Genomic DNA, 19,953 nt, shown 5'->3' on the forward strand with positions numbered 1-19,953 from the left:
GCATCGGGGCGCTGCCCACAGCGTGGCCAGTCAGTGACACGCACACAACAGTCACACCTACACTTGCAGCAACATTATACAGACTTGCACACAGCGCGGCCAGTCAGCGACACGCACACAACAGTCAAACCTACACTTGCAGCAACATTATACAGACTTGCACACAGCACGGCCAGTCAGTGACACGCACACAACAGTCACACCTACACTTGCAGAAACATTATACATACTTGCACACAGCGTGGCCAGTCAGTGGCACGCAAACACAACATTCACGGCATGACAGTTTTCTCAGAGCGGCGGGCTGATGTAACATGATTCCTCTATCCTGGCCTAACCGTTCACTAGACACTGTCTTACTAATGCCACTGCACATTATCTATCATTAACCTTCTGCCAGCACAGCGCCACCATTGGATAGTTTTCTCTTGAAACTGGCGAACGCACGTATTTTTAAAGGAATTTAGTTTTTCATGTTAATCATTCCATTTTTTAATACGTCTTTTGTAACCTGGTTCCGTTTAGCAATGGTGATGGACCAGAAGTTGCTTTCATGAAAGTGGCACAGGGATTCCGAGTTTTTTTGATGGCGGCTCTCTAAGATGCTAAATATATCTGCCAGGTGGCCCTGTTAGCAAAAAAAAAGTAGGTCAGTGATCTTGTGTAGCCACACCCAGGCACGCCACAGACTCTCCCCATTTCAGCCCTGCAGTCTCCTCTCAGGCTAGCACGGCTCTGCATTTCGGCCCCATGGTATACTTGCGCTGGCTCTGCCAGGCCCTCTCCTTATGGCCCTGTTCTTATTTCAGTCCCTGGGTCTCCTCACGCTGGCCCTGCTCCTTATTTCAGTCCCGCTGTCTCCCCAAGGTGGCACTACCTGGCCCTCTCTTTATGGCACTGCCAGGTCCTGTTCTTATCCCAGTCCCGCTGCCTCCTCTTTACTTTCACAAAGAGTGCCCTTCCTTTTCTGTGTCGCACCCCCCCTTTACTCTGATATACTACTACATTTCTGATCACTAGTCTCCACACATAGTCTCCCTGTCCTTGTTCACTCTAGCACTACCACCCTTTCTTTGTTTTTTTCTTCACATATTCCTCTGTTTACAACCATCCTCTTCACCCGCACACTGACCAGCTGTTCCGCTGTTCTTACCCCATCTTCACCTCAGTGCTGGCCTCCTTTTCTCTGTTCTCACCCCTGCCTCCTCTTCATCGTGGAAATGACTTCCTAAACACTTATAAGGTTCCAAAGGCGAGACCTATAGGCTATGCCAATGCTTGTTTTCCTTAGATATTGGTTCAACACTGACACACATGGAGGGAAGAAAAAGACAGAAAAAACTGCCAAGGGAGCAGCTGTTTCTTTTCATTTGAATGGATGAACAAGCAAGCAGAATCTGTGCACAGATGCCTTTCGGGAACAAGCATTGGCAAAGCCATTAGGTTTCAACAATGCGTAACCTATTGGCTTTGTCAATGTTTTTTTACATGTAATACAACAGTTGAGGCGATTAAAACATAGCTTAAAGTAAAAATAAAAAAGCAATGGCTATGTCATAGTGTTTTTTTTTATTATTTACTTTAAGCCATGTTGATAAGCAGCTCAACTGCTGTGCAACATGTAAAAAAAAACATTGACAAAGCCAATTGGTTTTGCGTAGGCGAAACCAATTGACTTTGTCAATGCTTATTAGGGACTGGGACAGAAGTGAACAAGAGAAAAAAGGCAGAAAAGGGGTAAAGGAGGAGAAAGAGAGACTGAAAAAGAGGGACAAGGGATGAAAGCAGGAGTGAAAAGAACCTGCAACGGCGAGATAAAGGGGAAGCGATTGTCTGCTGCTATCTGAATCAAATGTCAACACCGCATTCACAGTGCTGTTAAAAGATAAAACTTTGAGCCCTAGCACTTATTCTTGTTTTCACAAATTAAGCACTGCTATAGACTATTTTCACCTCAAAGCCACATATGTTTTCTTCTTTATACATATGTAATGGTAACAGTGAAAAGGTAACATGTTCCATGTTATGGAAAATTTCGTGGCTAGCAAGAGTATGAAAGAACCTATGAATAATCCATAGTATCATCAGTTCTGTCTTAATACAACCTTTTCTTAATACAGTTTAAGTATACAGCTGGGTTTCTGAGTTACCAATCTCAGAACGTCAAGCTTGTACATTATATTGTTATAAATCTAATGTGTTTTCTATGTAGGCTTTGGTCATTTCCATTATTCGTAGATTTTTTGTCATCAATGATACATTATAATTTAGTTCACAAACCATGTTTTAAAATATTGTTAAACGCACATTTGATGCACCTCTTTTGTTTGAATTTTATTCTGTATTGACCTTACAATTAGATTATTGGTTTGCTTCTAAACAATTAATTTTCTCTCTAAAAAAATTGCCAAAGTGAATATTTAATTTCCCTAATAGTGCAGGAGTTACTTCTAACATGTTGTTTAACATTTGTTGCTGACAGTATTCAGAAAAAAAGGTCACGCCCATGAAATACTTACATTTTTCAAAATTATTATTTTTTATTGGTACGTTTATGATAATTTACACATAAAGGAAGCAAACAAAGTGACATCACTCCGTTTTTGCATTTCTGTATCCTGCTCAAGTTACTGCTAATGTCAAACATACATGGCAATAATCTTCTTGCATCACAAAATTTGTCCTTATAGGACATACTTAAAATTTGATTTAACATAATTAACATCCAAAGACTGAAAAGATTTCTCTAATAATCGGATTTCTTCAACCTACACCATCTGTAACTCATTGTAATACAGTATCTATGTCACTGTGAATTCCTGCTCCTCAGCACATCATATTTCTTCTAGCTCTAACCTTTCATCATGTTTCCTTATGATTAGGGAAAGGCTGATCCCATCTTATTTCCTGTGACTTACTTTAAATGCATATATTTTCAAATATAAACATTAAATTATGTAAGTAAAGTGTACTCATCACAACGATCATATACGTATGTTTTCAAAAGCTGGATGATTAACGAAAAAGTACTTACTCTCAAATCATGTTCATAGTCAACGCAGGTATAAAATAAGAGTGACGTGTGATCTATACTCACGGAGTAATATTAATATAAAGGGGAGAGGATATCATTTTATCCCTCACGTTATATGATGATCACATTCCAAACAGAATGAGAAGATGAACTATATGAAATAATACATATTAACTCAGATAGTTCTACAAAGAATAGCTGTTTACTTAATGATATTTTAGTCTGATTACATCGATCCTAGTGTTATTTTTGAAGGTACTATTATTAGCTCATGCCTGTGCTCCCCTTCTTATGTTATGTGTATTTGTAGAGCACACACTCACCCCTGAGGGTATTCTGGCTCTGAGCAGGTATGTTTCTCTAACCCGGCTTTGGGCGCACAGGTAAATAGAAGAGCCTTCTTCATGCGGAATTCAAGAAGAGAGCAGAAGGCCCTGATGCGAAATGGAAGGTTGTTCCATGCTTTAGGACTGAAGCATGAGAACGCTTCCCTCGTGCTCTGGTACTGTGTATGCATGGAATGTTTGCGAGTCGGAGTCCTGTGGAGCGTAGGTGCCTGGGTGGTTGTTCAGAGAGGTCGGGCCCTCATTGTGTAGTGTCTTGAACGTGCGTGTGAGAAGTTTGAAATTACAGTGTTCATGTAAAGGCTCTTGCCTTTACATAATTCTATCAGATTGGGTTGCTTCGTTACTACTTTTTACCTATTCTACCTAAATGTAACCTTTAGATGTTAATACATTGTTACAATATTTACAAATGCTCTGTGACTCATAACGAACACCTCACTTTCTTTTACATTTTAAAAATGGACTAGCAGTTGTGAAACTTAAACACTAAGGTGCTTTGGCATCAATGTGTCTTTATTATCCTAACTAGTGTTTAATAAATAATTCTTATTGTGATAGTGGTAGGAAGGAAGGTACATTAGAGCAGAGACAATCCAAGATCTGAAAGAAAGCACAGCAGGTGCCTTAAAAATGTTTCTTACCTGAAAGTTACCAAAACAGCTACCTCCTGGAAGGGTCACGTAACATACAAATGGGGGATCTGGCGATGGAACAGACTCATAAACCACAGTGCCTTCACTTGGAAAAACAGACCGCTGCTTCTCCTTGTTCTCCCAGAATTCTTGCAGTATTGACACAACATTCACTGTCAAAGGCAAATTTAGAGAGACTCAACATTAATCACAGTGTAATTGTTGGGAATACTAGATGCATGATATTAACAGAGCAAATGTAATCAAAATAGTTATTACATTCCCACCACTTCACTCTTGCTTCACCAACACTCTTTCAAATGGAAAACAGACACCGGGGTGCTGGGCCATGGAAGTTCAGGACCCCATACCATGGAATGCTATGAACCCTTATCAGGAGAACTAAACAACATGTGCTTGGGTCAACGTTTAATTCTGGTCTGTTTATACAGACACCTGATTGATGACTCTGCACCAAGAGCAGCAAAAAAGGAATGACCTATTGGAGAGCATTCTTGCTTTCATTCATTATTTCAAACCCATGTTTTGATTCTTTCTCTCTCAAGTAGCTGAAAGAGTTTGAACGTTCTTTTTAAAATGTGAAAATCTAAAAAAAAACAAAAAAACGAATGGTAGGGAATAATTGAACCGTAAGGTCCTCTATAACTTGCTGATGTCATCATATAGAGAAATACAGTAAAAGATGTGATGGGTGAATAATGCTTGAATTCCTCTCAGTCACCGGTAATAAAGCATGCTGCTTTCGTGTCCATCCTTTCTTTGCCCACCATGCCTCTCAAGACAGCCCGATAACAGTCAAATGCATATTAGTATTGGAAGCGTCCATTCTGAACTTCCAGGCAAGATCCCAATCAGAAGGAGACTAGTTTTGGCCTACTTGAGCTTCAACATTGAGGTGTAGCTTGAGTCCAGTGGTAGAGTAAGCACAGGACCCACATCCGAGTATAGACATCTTTGTTAGGCCTCACGTAGATAAAATTAAAGGTGGCACTGGCATTACGCCTATCACTTTTTGACAAGTGTTGCCACACAGGGCATTACATTACAGATTATCTAATTAGTGATACCACATTATAGAATATCACATTTACTACACCAATTAGGCAAGAATTTACATTAGTGATCCAGCTGCACAGGACAGCACCAGTACTATTCTACTGACTGCGTACTCTAGAGAAAAAAACCATGCAGTCTAACATCCAATGTGTACATGTAAGAAACACACTGAAGAGGGAGATCTGGCCTTCCTGTTTTATGATGGGATGAGCAATACATGTTTCAGTGTGAAGGTCTGTGAATAATTGCGGCCCAATGTACTAAGAGACAGGTCATACAAAGTGGTTGCCAACTGCTCACCAAACTTTTTCAACCTGCCTCCGATTGTGATGTTCCGTATGCACTAATATATTGCGTCACAAAATCTGTCGTCGGATAACGACCTGCCTAATGAATATTAATTAGGAGCACCACTATTTGCTATTTTTAAAAACGCCCATGTTCCTTAAAAGTACTGGTTCCGTTTAAAAACAAAAATACGTTTCCTCACTAGGAAAAATTCAAAACAAGCAGGAAGTGGTCACCTGGACCACTGCTTCATTGTCAAAAGGTAAACTAACAGGATTCACGAAGGAAAGATGTCCAAAGAGGAAAACCTCCACTGTGAAAATCAGTTACCAGGTCCTTTGAAATGTCAGTATCAGTCAATGGCTTGCAGCCACAACTGCAATAAACGACCATTGACACATACGCTTTGATTGCAACTCACAATTAGAAGATATGCTTCTTTCATGCCCCTCCAAACTGCAATTTGAAGTGGATCTCAAAACCCATTTTGTGATTCAGAAAGGTTTTTCTGACTTGCAAAATGGATTTAGTACAAAGAAATTTGGACAGCATCACAGCCGAATTGGATAAGGAATATAATGACATCATGTCATCACATGCACTGGTCCTTTAACATTCAATTCAGCTTAAAGACCAGATCACTGAACATTCTAAAAGAATTGATAATACACCTATCTTTATATCCGTACTTGTGTAATTAACCCAGTACCCTGCTAACAACTGCTGTGTTTGCCTAATTTGCCTTACTTCACTCAAATGGAATACATCAATAAAATGTAACAAAAGGAGAATATCTATATCAATCTATATCCAGCTCTCTCTCTCTCTCTCTCTCTCTCTCTCTCTCTCTCTATATATATATATATATATATATAAAGTAAGATTATTTCTATGTCTTCTACACAGTGGCAGTTGCCACTGTGTAGTAACTGCTGTTTTTTCTGAGTTTCCATGGGAAGAGAGTTTTTTGTTTTGCTAAAAATGTTGGCGTAGTCTTCACAAAACTTTCCAAAACAAGAAGGTTCATCCACCTCTGCTTCTTCCTGGAAAGATTCGGAGTGATCAGTAAAGTGGGGATGAGAAAAGGGGGGGCTCCCCATACACATTTTTCCCATGCTACTTCCCATAGAAATTTTGGGAGGAGATACAGAAAAATGAGTAACATAACTACACTAATTTGGGTAGAAAGGTAGAGGTTTACTCAGAATGCATGCTTGTTGTGATTTGTTGTATATCTAATTAGCCGTTTTTGAGAACTTAAGCTTTAGAATATACTGATATCTGGACAGGTTCTGTGAGAGTAACATGGTGCTCCAGCTGTTCTGTGAATTAAAAAAAAACAGAGCGATCTAATTGGTCAAAAGGGCCTTTCTTTTCTTTTTAAATTTTTTTTTTTTTACATATCGGCCCATTCAGTACCGCAGGACTAAGCAATCTAATTGAGTGGACACATCATCAAATGAAATGTTGCAGCATGCATTACAATTGTACAGTGGGTTCCACTGAGGACCTGTTGAGTATCAGGGGTGGACTGACCTCAGTGCCCCTATGAGGTGTTGTGTGGTACCACTGGACAATGCAAGAGATAAAAGTGAGGCTTGCACAATCCCACGGTACCTTGGTGCACGTTGTGCAATGGTACCATGGAAGTGCTGCAGTACCGCAAAAAAAAAAAAAAATCAGGGGTGGGTTTCTCTTGGGATTGCGTTGCCATGGGATGTTGAACCCAGAGTGTGAGTTTGCTGCAGGGGGTTAGCCGTAGGCCATGACAATGATGCAATTTGCTGGGTCATGAGTGATGTAATATATGAGGCCATAGGCATTGCATGCCAGGGTTGTGGTTAGAGTTAGCTTAGAAAACTGTTAACAATAAGTAAGTTAGAGTTAGCTCAGTAAACTGTAACCGATAATTATAAATAGACAGACAGATTTCCAACTCCAGTTCCCCATTTTTGATGACCAGTGCACTTTGAAAATATTATTCTCATTCAATTCAAACTTAAGGCAGAAAACAATAAGATGTCAACGAGTTTTAACTATCTTTGCCTTTTTGACGACGCACACTTCATATTTAACATGCTTTATTTAGTTAAACATGGAAAAAGTTCTCGAAACAGTTTGAAAATCAAGCTCCATCTTTGAGTGGTATTGAATACCATACCTACTTCCAGCATTATTTTGATTTGTTACAATCTCATTAAAACAGTGGAATCATATTAAAGATTGTGTAATATGAAACCATACAAGTTATTTATCTACTGTTATTATGCCCCAGTGGGCAAACACTATTTACATAAATCAAGCAGAAATAAGTGTTTTGAACAAAATACATTTTGATACTTTCAAATTGAATATTAGAAATAAAATACTAGTATGAAATAAATATTTCTAAACGACTAATGTAGCCTATGGGCAAACCTCCCATAACTTGTTTTGGTTTCCAGTTTCTTTATAAAATGATACCGCATTCTCATCAATGTATAGTGCAGTCTATCCTTTACTCTAACTGCATTCCTGAAATTATAAAAATGGATTACATTTGCTAAAGTAATGTAAACACAAAATCTAATAACATTGCATAGGTTGACATAGTAGCATTACAAGTGGATATACATTTCCTCATCAATATTAAGTCAATGAGGTTCCTGTGTGTTGATTTGCAAATTATTTCTGGATTCCAATCTCCTCTGTGATTTCTTTCGGTCTCCCCCTCTCACTGTCTTGGGTACACAGTCTATTGCACTGTATGTGATTTTATTGAGATCCCCATTATGGAAATTCTTAAAGTGACATGCTGTGGGATAACTTTCATCTTGATTTTTGATCGACCTTAGGTGTAGCAAAATAAGCATATGTACTGGCAAAATAGTACTACTGATGTATTTTTTTGGGCAACGACAAAAGAGCCTACACCGTATAATCGTTCTTACAGTTTAGTACACATTTGATCTTCACCTTCTTTTTCGAGCTTGTGATTAATGTCCTCATCTATAGAACTCAATTAATGCATTAATGAATGGTGGTACTCCCTAAATTACAACACCAACATGGATATCAGTGCAATAGGATGGTGACTTCTGGTACCAAATAAACTACAACTATGAACAAACTTCAAAGGATAACCTGCGTGCAAGCGAACACACACTAACAAGTTGCATTTGAACTAGATCATTGCAAATGAGGCCTGTTCAGAAGCCACACTAACACAAGTAGCACTCGTAACCTACATCCAACCCCACAGCGATTGATCCCATTCCAATCAGCACATTCAAACAGAATGCCAACTGTGAGTTGCATCTCACATATAGCACGCCAGTGAAAGACAGAATTACAATTGCCCAGAGAAACACACACATCATGAGAAAGTGCATAGCAGCATACCATTAAGTTACACCTGTTAGTGAGAGAACCAACACATTAGCACAGTGGACACGCATGGCACCACACACCACATACCGAAGAGCACAGCAGTTAACCTCTGGGGACGATTAATCCAGTACACAAGCTACAATTTTAAGGAAACGTTGTTGCAATACTGGTAAGAACCATTTAATAAAATAAGTATTGGCAAATGGATGTTGATCATCCTGCTAACCTTAGACGTGGTATCAGTGTCTCCAGTTCAACAAAAATAACTCTACACTGGAGTCACCACAAAAAAGAGGAACTGTTAATGCCAATGGAAATCACAAACATGCAGCATGCCACAACAATTAAATCCAAACTGTCTGAGGACGTACTTTGATATAGGAGGTAACAGCTACATAGGACGAGGCTGCTACAAAGAAAGAGATTATGGCAATCCGCAACTCACTCGGACCTGAGCACGACTCAGTCTTATGTCTGAATGCAGACACACATCATGTGCTTTAAATGTCATATAGTCTTTGGTACAGAGTACCTGCACTTCATTAATTTGAAAGGGAAAGTACCTGCACTCCTCAGCACTGTTAAAATATATTTAATGAAAGGACCGGGGCTTTACGGGAACAAACAGGTACTCTGGACAGGAGTACCAGCACTTCTACATTTCCATTTAAAGCACTGCATACACCCACACATGGATGGAAAAACTTGAAGAAATACAGCAAATGTGCGGAGAAATTTGTTTTCTGCTATCATTCTCTCGTGTATTCTAATCTTTGTAATTGATAATATGAGTTTGTCTCCCGGTAGGGATCTGTTGGGTGTAATGAGGAGCTTCACGCAGACTTGGCACAAGCAGCTGAGCTTAGTGCCTCGCTTACGGTGGCAGAGGTGGAAGAAGCACTTACAAAGGGAATAAGTAAGAAGGCACCAGGTCTAGATGGAGTTCCATTAGATCTTTTTAAGCTCAATACCAATCTTTGGGCACCCCTGCTGACTAATGTTTTTAAATCGGTGGTGATTGATTCAATCCCAGCCTCCTGGAAAGAGGCCATAGTTGAACCTGTGTTTAAAAAAGGGAATAGAAACAACCCTGCCTGTTATAGGACTATTTCCCTTATTGACGCCACCGTCAAGGAGCTGAATAGGCAATCCTTGCCCGACTAGAGACCTGAGCAACTAACAAGGGGATTATCTCTCTTCGGATCTGGTGTTTGACGGAGAAACTGCGAGCTGGTACCGGCTGTAAGCGGGAGTGGAGAGTCAGCGTAATCACTTGCTGAGATTCTGACAGCTCTAGGAACCCCAAGGTTATCCACCCCGCATTGGGATCCTGAATTGGAAAACACGGCTATCAGGAAATAGATAAGAGAGACTCGAGTAGAGCACGCCCAGAAGTTCCAAGGCCAGTGAAAGAAACCAAAACAGGCTATATTGTATTAAGACTAGCAAAAAGACAAACAAAAGAACAAGGAGAAGGGCGTACTCGAAGAGACTCAAGTGTCTCTGAAAGAGGCAAATATGGTGCAGAAATCAACGGAAAACTGACTAAGTAAACAGACCCACGCAGAAATGAGAACTGCCATGCAATAAGGAAAGGACAATCACAACGGCAACCAACCAGTGCCAAGAATATTAGAGAGATTAATGAATCTGTCTTGATAAAGATGGCAGTATATTTGTAAAAGCCATCGAAACGCGTCGACGCAACTACTTGCACAATCAAAAGACCAAAAATCTATCCTGTAGACTAAATAAGAAACAAGAAGTCCAGGTTTTGATTTTGTATAAACCCAGGTTCCTAGATGTGCACACGCCAATGACCAATAGTAAATGTCTGTGTTTGTCTCTCCCCTGTTTGTAAAAATTGTTTTAAAGTTGAATTGATATCTCTGTAATTGTAACTGTATCTTGAATTAATTTTGCTCTTGATTTAAATATGATGATGATGCTTAGAAATGTGTAATATGGTTTTTTAATGTGGACACATGTAGTGTCGCTGGTTTTAATTTTGTACATGTACTAAAATTCATACTGTTTTTAAAAAAAATAAAATCTATATTTTTTACTAAAAATTACTATTTCTTGTGGATGCACTCAAATGTGTAGAACTTAGTAGTCTAGGTTGGGGAACTAAAACATCCCCATTTTGGTCAGTGCCAAGGGAAAACTCCTCTTTTCTACGATTATCTCAAAAACCCAGTATGGCTTTCGATGGGGACTGGGAACAACAGAGCAGTGCCTAAATTTGTCCTTGATTATGGGCAAGTACATGACGGTAAAAGGTGGCTCTATCCACCTTGCCTTCATGGACTTGTCCAGTGCATGTGATACCGTCAACAGGGAGAAATTGTGGGCGCTAATGGCAGAAATAGGATTTGAAAAGGCTCTGATCCTTCTTTTAAAAAGACTTCAAGCAAACACCGTTGTCGCCATAAGATTTGACCCACAAGAGGAAAGGACTAAGCCTATTGTCTCGACTGAAGAAGTTCGGCATGGGTGCATTTTAGCTCCTTTTATTTTCTTGGTTTATACAAATGGTTTGGAAGCATTAATATTGGGCAAGAAAATTGATTTTCCTCGTAATAAAGGCAACCCAGGCCTGCTACTCTCGTATGCGGAGGATACTGTACTCATGGCCTTGACGGCCAACAGTCTACAAACCTCATTGGACGCCTTTACACATTTTATGGCGGCTCTAGAATTGAAGGTCAGTTTTTCAAAGTCATATAATGACATGTGATCCAAAAAAGTACCAAAACCAGAAGTTTTAATGTAAGGGGAAAGACTATCGAAAAGGTGGAAACATTCACATATCTGGGAAACATGTTTAATAAGGAGATTAAATGGGATTCTTTGATCACTGCAAGGGCCCAGCAAACAGGTAGAGTAGTGGAGGGCCTGTTAAGGTTTGCTTGTGAGTTAGGCCATAAGCCAGTGCCCGAGCTTGTTACTTTATACAAAGCAAAATGCTTGTTGATTGCATCTTATGGGGCGGGTGTGCGGGGCTACCAAAACAACCGCTTGTTACAAGTGGTGGAAAACATTGTTGATGATTCCAAATAGTTCTGCCACCTCTTTCTCACACCAAGAAGTGGGGGATGGAATATATAGAAGATCACATTGACATTGCCCCCTTGCTCCAATGGACCAAAATATAGGTTTCTGAAGAATAATAGTTTTCTAGGGAGATCATCGAAGACTGCATTATTTGGACGAGTCTTTGAAGATTCCTAGGTTTCATTTTGTAAGGGATAGGTTATTCGAGATTGGGGTGGGTGAGTACTTTGACACTCCGATGAGTATCCCTGCAGATGCAAAGGTTATAATAAAAGAGGAGTATAACATCTGGGCAACCTTGCATCATTCGCAATTGGAGGTGTCCAATTGCCTAAACATCAATTTAACCTATCCTTCACCATGAATAGTCAGATGGATTTTCTTTTAACAAGATTTCGCTTAGGCAGGTGGTATGGCAATCTTAACCCCTGCCCATGCGACAATATGGCAACCCAGAGCACCATGCACTTTACACTTTTTTGTGCACTTTATAAAGAACCGAGGAAAAGATTCTTAGTACTCCTACTAACGAATATTTGTCCATGTACATATGTTGAGGGGGTTAGACGTCTGCAATTGTTGACCAATTCTGTTATTTGTAGTGCAGTGTTACGTTTCATTAAAACAGCAATGGGCATGGGGAAATGTTATGAATTACAGTAACCGGTTGGGGAGAAGAAATGATTTGTATAATTCTTTTTGAACAAATATAAAATTTTATGGCCGATGAGGCATTTATTCTTAATTGTGATTTTACCTCATTAATGATTTTTTATCATCCGTTTTAATATTTTCAAAATGTATTTTAAAACTGTATTGTTTGTTTGTCAAACTTTTGTGGTCTTGTAACGAATATAGTTAATTTGAATTTGAGTTTGTCTCCCATGTGTACAAAACCTATATTTTCTAAAAGTAAATCTGCCCAGTTCCCTTGTAGTAGCAACATTATCTCCAGCACTATCACCTCAGGGTTCTTCTATGTTTTGACTGGAATTTGATGTTATCCCTGTCAGCATACGTCTTACCCAGCATTCCCCCAATGACCGATACAACAATGGAAAGACAAAGCTGGTTTTCCATGATAGTATTAAAATAGATGTGTTGTTGTTGTTTACAGAAAATAGCCTTGCTGTTTTTCATGGAGGGACCCCTCACTCCCTCAAAGAATTGAAAGCGGTTTGTCTAAAACTGCTGTTTCATCCTTACATTAAAAGAGCATATTTGACAACTCTAAAAAGGAATCAGCATGTGAGCTCTCACATCCAGCTGCAGGACATGGTACCCAAAGAACAGTGCTCACCTTTAAGAGGCACAAAATAGAAATGGCAGATTTTTCACTTACTAAAGAAGTCAAATCAGGTACTGGTAGCAAAGCCTGACCTGTTCACGATTAAAATCTTTCACTTGATTTAACTGAAAGGCCTGATCATGAGTTGGAGGCCTACACTTAGCTGACCTGTACAACAATCTATCACCGGCTCTTTTCCTTCTTTGGGGGTATGCCTAATCAATGGATATTAAATATGAAAAGTTTCTTCAACATGTCTGTTTTGATGTTTAGGGTTACAACCTCATGTCTCTGGGGGAAAATGTTATATTGGCCTTTTCTGGAAAATGTCATTATGCAGATAGAAATCCTTCATAGGCAACACAACCTGCAGAAGACCTGCCTAAAAAAAAGACATCCTAAAACCATGCATTGCAGAATCACTTACCTATACCCATTCCCAGTGGTGTCTCACACAACCCATCAACTCATGAATATAAACCTTATGAAACACTGCATCATGAGATCAACATTTCTAGGACCTTCAAGTCCACTGTGATAAAAATAGAACCATCACAATGTTTAACTTTCCCTTTGCTTTAAACCTTTCAAACTCATGATTAAAGAGGAGGTGGTGGAGAAGTGTGGCTCAATGGTTAGAGGTGGCAGACCCAAAAGCTGAGATCGGCCCGGGACCAGGGTTCGATTCCCATGTGGCAGGGTCTTGTATCAAAATGTCCACGGGCTTGATAATTCTCGCCTCGGTGTCTACTCTAACCTTGGGTCCCACTCTGCAACTCTGGGCAATAGCTTGCTTAATCTTCACAACGGCCCCTTCAACGCCGGGGAGGCCTGGTCTCACCTTGGGGGTGCCCAGAAGGGACCATCTCACAGGGAAAGCCAGGACGAGTTCCCCAGCGGTATACAGCGCCGGGACGCCTGCGGTGTGGCCAGCTGTGCGCTTTATAAGTATGCAACATTTAACATTTAACATTTAACATTTAGCACATGGCATCAGCCCCTCTAACCTGACATTCAATTCACAGCCAGATGTGCGTGCATTATGGAGCGGTGTTCCTTTCACTGTAATTGAGATCACAAACATGATAAATGCATCCTTCATACCACTGGAACACTTGATCGATCTGCTTCTGAAGAACCCAATCGCACAACCCTACCAAGGATTCTGGTTAACTAGAGCGTGAGCGCTAGATTCCATAGTACTGCGTAAACCCTACGGAGGAGGTAACAGCTACAATAATAGATCACACAACCACCAGTAAGGACTCCAAGGGAACAGTGTCCACACTGGCCAACATCACAGAGGTCATCATCATCGGCTGCCTTGTCACCCCTTTATCGTTCAGCAGTGTTGAATGCGGTGGAAAATTATATACTGGGTTAAACACACGGTTAGGCTTTCAAGACCAGCCTTAGAGTGGATTTAATAGTATTTTTCTAAAACACAGCGAGCAAATTTGAATTGGTTCAACTAAGCCCTCCCCTCTCAGAGTGCCAAGTAGACTCTCAAAAGGTTTCTCTCTGACACATCTGTTTTTCAGAGTTCAGATTTTAAAACATTATATTTCAAAATGCACAACGATCCAATTAGCATTGTCTTGGAAAACAACCTAGAAAATAGGGAGTGCCACAAAGTATTTGACCCCATTTGCCACTGAATAAAGGAAAGCTTATTCTACTTAACACGTCATAAGTAGTGGTTCTGGGAAGAGATCCTGCTGTGCACAGGTTTTTGGCTGTCTCTAATTTACAATTCCCTAAGGAGGAATGTGGAAATCATATTTAGGGCTGACCTCACATCTGTGCCCCAGTGCAGTGGTCTTTGGTGACAAGTTTCATCTGCCTCCATTTTACAGATAGTTCCCGCCTCTCCAAGCCAATAATTGCGTAGCAATGGCATCAGCCCTCGTGATGGCTGGCTAAGTAAGTATTGTAATGTGATATACAAATCTCCTCGCCAAAATACTCACAAACAACTGTTGTTGATACAGAACCTGACTGCCCTAATGTTCTTGAACGTAAGCATTATGTGGCCACGGAAAGCTATCCAGGAAATAACATCACTGACTCGCAGTACAGCCAAAGATCACATTTTAAAATATCTGCATCATGGTCAAAATCTGCTGGATCAAACTGACTGGCTACCTCCATCACCTGACTGTATTTCAAAACAGGAACTTGCATCAAGATCCTATCCAAGTCCATCATCCGGCCTTCGAGAGACAACGCACTGAAGCGGTATGTTTGGATTCATGTCCTAGACTCTGGAATCTAGACCCACAATCCTGCTGAGTACAAGTATCTTCAGTGTATAAAAAATGGAGTGATTGCAGAATACTCAATCTTGAATTCGTTTCTGGATTTGAATGGATTCTGTATCCCAGCAACAGTACTCTGCTCAGAGAAGCCCTATGGAAACGCCATTCGTGATGTCAGGTAGTTTATAAAAATCTTGATAAATATATAAATGGCTTAACCCCAAACCGCTGTTAGGGACTGAGGATTTATTTAGAGGTTGTCAGACAGGATATTCTGTCATAATGTTGTGGATATCCCATCCGCAGTAATACCAGTGTCATAGGCTACAATGCACTTGTAATGTAGTAGACGATAGAGCCACCAAGTTTGTGACTGATTATCCTGAGCGCCAAACTCTCAATAGGGCACTATATCAGCAATGTAAACCAACAACAACCTTATTTTATGCAAATTAGCCACGCTAATACCAGTTAAATCAAATTTACTGAGATGTGGGTGTAAATTACTCCAGTCGTTGGAAGCTGCAATATTACAGCAGTAACTAAGTTGAAAGAAGTCAATTTTCTACAAAACTAAATCAGAGTAACAACATACCTTATCAGATATTACGGATGCAATATAGTAAAACTCATTTGCAAACCAGAATGTGCACTTTACATATTGGCTGGTTTACAAATGGGCATGCACATTGCAATGTGATGTGATGTTTGTACAAAAAACTCACAAATTACGCATTCACAGAAGGTTCCAAATCGACCTTCCTAGTGAAAATTACTTAGACCGATCCCAATTTGGGTCCCTTTACGAAATAGATGTTCATACTGGGAAGGTGGCTTGTATTTCTTTCCCAAACTGGAATATATTAATTTTAAAATCAGTCTGTGCCTTTGACTGCCCACATGACTCCCAAGAGGAACAGATTTCCCTTTGCAAATTAGTTAACATTCTCTTTGAGATGCTGGTGACGTTTCATTGATTTGTGATCGTAATTACTATCACAACCGATTGATACATACCAATGTGATCCTCAGTTAGAAGAGGATGTTCCTTCCATGCCCCCCTCCTTACAGTAGCTCATAATAATTTACAAATCCCCTCCTGCAAGTCAAACACTTTGCCGATTTACGCATGGGGTTTACTACATGTGCGAACACCATTTTGAGCCGCAAACTTAGATTGTGCGAACTGCAACAGCAAAATGGCTTGTACATCCGGCATTGGTATCAAATGGAATGCTTCATAACAGGCATACGTGTATTGTTGTAATAGAATGAACCAAAGAAATTATTGATCTTGAGTGGTGCTATAGTGGGAGACAAGAAGAGGCCCTGAGTCTTCTTGAATGCTAACCAGAAGGGAGTCGGCTGAGTAAGAGGCACGAGAAGGTACATAAGAGAGCAACCATTCTAACTGCTTGCCAGGGAAGCGAAGGTCACTATCGTACCACGATGAGTGACAGTGTTGAAGGCCATAGAGAGTAAGAATATGCAAAAGATTATAATGATGAGCAGATGCACTGGAGTTTGATTGTGTTGTCGGCCTGTTTCTTCAAGACAACTCAGTAGCAAGTTTATGGAAAAATAAAAGTCAATCAATAGGTGGTTTTGGAGCAAAACGGAAGGGAAGAAACCCGTGGAAGTTGAATGTGGGTTTCTATCTGCTGTTGGGTTTTCAGTTAGGGCAGAGGAGTGCTGATGTGATTTACTTTGAGTAGAAGATGAAGAGTAGAGAGTTCTTGAAGTGGGAACAGTTTTAACACTGGACAAAGGAGTGTCCACTTTGATCTACAATGGAGTAAAGGTGTCATGTAGGGCAGGCATTGAGCTAGCTGGTCCAAGTACATATTCAGTTCTGCGGGTGAGAGGATGGATAGAGTCAAGTAGGACTGATCAAGCGGTGATGGGGTGGGGTTTAAGAGGATGAGGGAGGGGTAGTTAGAGGTGCTCTGCATGGGTTCCTGAAATGACTATTTTTGGAGAGGAGCAATATGCACATTCCGACGCGATATCTTTAAAGAGCAGGGAGGAAAAAGGAGTGAATTGATGGGAAAGGACAATTTAAGAGACGGAAATGAATCAAGACAGCATGCAGATCTGATTGCGTTATGTACAACAGAGCTCTGTCGCAAACTACATGGCTTATTTTGGAATTACTTCACCAATATCAGGTTCTGTCCTGTCTCTACAAGCATTGCACGAACAAAAATACAGCACCCTCTCTCAGCACAGTCAACATTTTAGTGCACACGCTCACTCCAAGGGTAAACATTCTCCATCGCTTTGCATTCAAAGCATGGAAGTGCTCAGTACAGTCTACAATTTCCTGAACCAATGCAGTACGTGCACATTTCTGCACCTCTTTCTTCGTTCAATTGTTGCATAGCTGATGTTCCAACGCGTGGCCCTCCCTCCGCTTCCAGAAGTGGGGCACCACATGTTGGACCCTGTTATCGCCAACAATATTGATAAACATTATTCAGACTATAGGTGTCCGTCAGCTGTTATAAATTACTTGTTGCCATTCCTCTTCCCTGGCTTTGTCTTCCCTACTGCTCAACCAGGATAAATGCTGGAATGTGTGATGATGTCACGGAATGCTTGGGTGCCTGCTTTTGTCTAGAGTGTCAGGTGGAGGATGCAGGCTGAGCAGCAGGGAGGCTGCCCCTGGTGGGGCCATTCTTCTATCTACCTCTCTTCTTCTACTAAACTTACCCTGGAACGGAACTAAGCCTGAATAAACCTGTCGTGTTTTAAACACCTGGCTAATGGACTTTATATTGACAACATCAGCCCTCTGTGCGCATTTCATCCATTGAGGCATTCATTCCACTGTGCCCTCACTTGGCCTCGCGAGCTAGGCAGCTGTCTGGGCTTTTCTCTACTCCTCCCAGCAACCTTCAAGACAAGCAGTGGTTTTGCTTAGTCATGTCCCTTTTTTCCCATTTGAATTTTTTTCCGGATTCCGGTATAAAATCATACTCTTGCTCAATATATACCACTGCACTCTGAAATCTGCGGAGGCTAGTAAGAGTGCGATAAGAAATAAAACATGAACTAACCAGTATAAAAGTACTAGTTGATCGAACCTCCAAACTCTGAAGACGCTCCTTCCTTGTCTGAAGACAATTTTAAATATTCTATGACAATTAACGTTTCTTGGGTTGCAGGTTCCACTATGAAGGAGTACATTTTTGCCAGATTTAATTAAAAAGTTAACGCTTCAATCTTATAATTGAGTCCGATGCCTTCTGACTAGCTGTTTACTTTCGAGAGACACTTATTATTAAAATGTGACTTCTTTCTGACGAATTAGGCTATCTAAACGAACAGTACATTTAGGAAGAGTATGCAAAGAAATGCATTTAAACACCATTGGAGTCTATTCTTGTGAAAATTAAGAGGCAGATGCCCTACTATTGGAAGAGATACATTTCTACATCTTCTCACTCTTTGTAATAGGTTATCTATTGATATCTTTAAATGCTGAAAAACTAGAAGCTCCATTGCAAATTCAGCATGTGAAACCACGTGTAATGCTGGAAATGCTCAAGGCAGTGTTCTCTATGGTAAGCAACGGTGTTTGTTTAAGGCTACAGTTCCTGATACTTCTTCTCAGGCCCTGGTTGGGGAACCAAATGCAGCCCATGTTCAAACCAGCTCTCTCACTCTCCCCCCCACTCTCCTTCCATCCATCATTTTTGTTTCCCTCCTCTCCTCTCTTTCTCGGACTTCTCCCCTTCCTCTAACTCTTTGCTTATGCCTCCCACTGAGTCTGCTGGAATAAAGGGGCAGAGGCAACAGGAGCAGCATTCAAAGGCCCCAGCCCACCGGGGAAATGCCCATGAGATCAACGGCCTGTCCGGCCTTACTTCTGTTTAATGTTTTCTTTACTAAAAAGGATAAAACAGCTACATACTATACAGGTATTTTATTATTATGGTGCAAGGCTGGTATGAAAATTGTGCTGGCTGCCTGTCATGTTTAAATCCTGAGGTACAGCAGTAAGATTAAAACGACAACACTAAAGGTCTGGAAAGATCTAGCGGATTGATTTTTGGCTAGAGACCCGTTTGGACTTTAGGAATTTAACGAGTACAGTGGACTTTTTTAGGTATCACATGACACCAGCAATAGGTCCAAGAACAATAACACTGCAAGACCGCAGTCTGCTCAAGCCCCTTCATCCATTTGTGGCTTCAAAAGTAATCTGTGAAAATCCTGACTGATCGCTGCTAAGTGAGCGGGGCTAACATTCCACCCCATTTGGGTCAGCGACAGCTGACACAAGTTGCTTCCTCAGCACAGGCTCCCACAGACTTCAAATGCTCCCTTGAGAGTCCTACGGTGAGTCAAGCCAAACAACAAAATGCTTCAATCTGCAGAACTAAGCCTGTTCATTGTGGTCAGTATTATTTATGGAAACGCTTAAGAAACACGCCCTGACCAAGCTTCACAGCGGTGATGCTTCTTTCAGAGACTAGATAGCCATTTGACAGGGCATGAGTTCATCGTCATTTTTGCACAATACACTTTATACTGTTTTACTCAATTGTAAATTGATATCCACAAACTTTGTCTTTTTTGCCTTTTTTTGTATTCAACT

The 19,953-nt window shown here is 40.6% G+C and overlaps 1 protein-coding gene across 1 annotated transcript in view; it reads right to left on the reverse strand.

The window, feature by feature from the left end:
* Window positions 1-19,953, reverse strand: part of LIX1 (limb and CNS expressed 1) — a 738,396-nt gene that overhangs the window by 467,567 nt on the left and 250,876 nt on the right. The window contains exon 2 of the mRNA XM_086960960.1: window positions 4,023-4,186. Coding sequence (XP_086817086.1) covers window positions 4,023-4,186 — 164 coding nt within the window. The remainder of the gene's footprint in view (window positions 1-4,022; window positions 4,187-19,953) is intronic.

This window comes from Lissotriton vulgaris, chromosome 3_1 (genome assembly GCF_964263255.1).
Source record: "Lissotriton vulgaris chromosome 3_1, aLisVul1.2, whole genome shotgun sequence".
Taxonomy (NCBI): Eukaryota; Metazoa; Chordata; class Amphibia; order Caudata; family Salamandridae; genus Lissotriton; species Lissotriton vulgaris.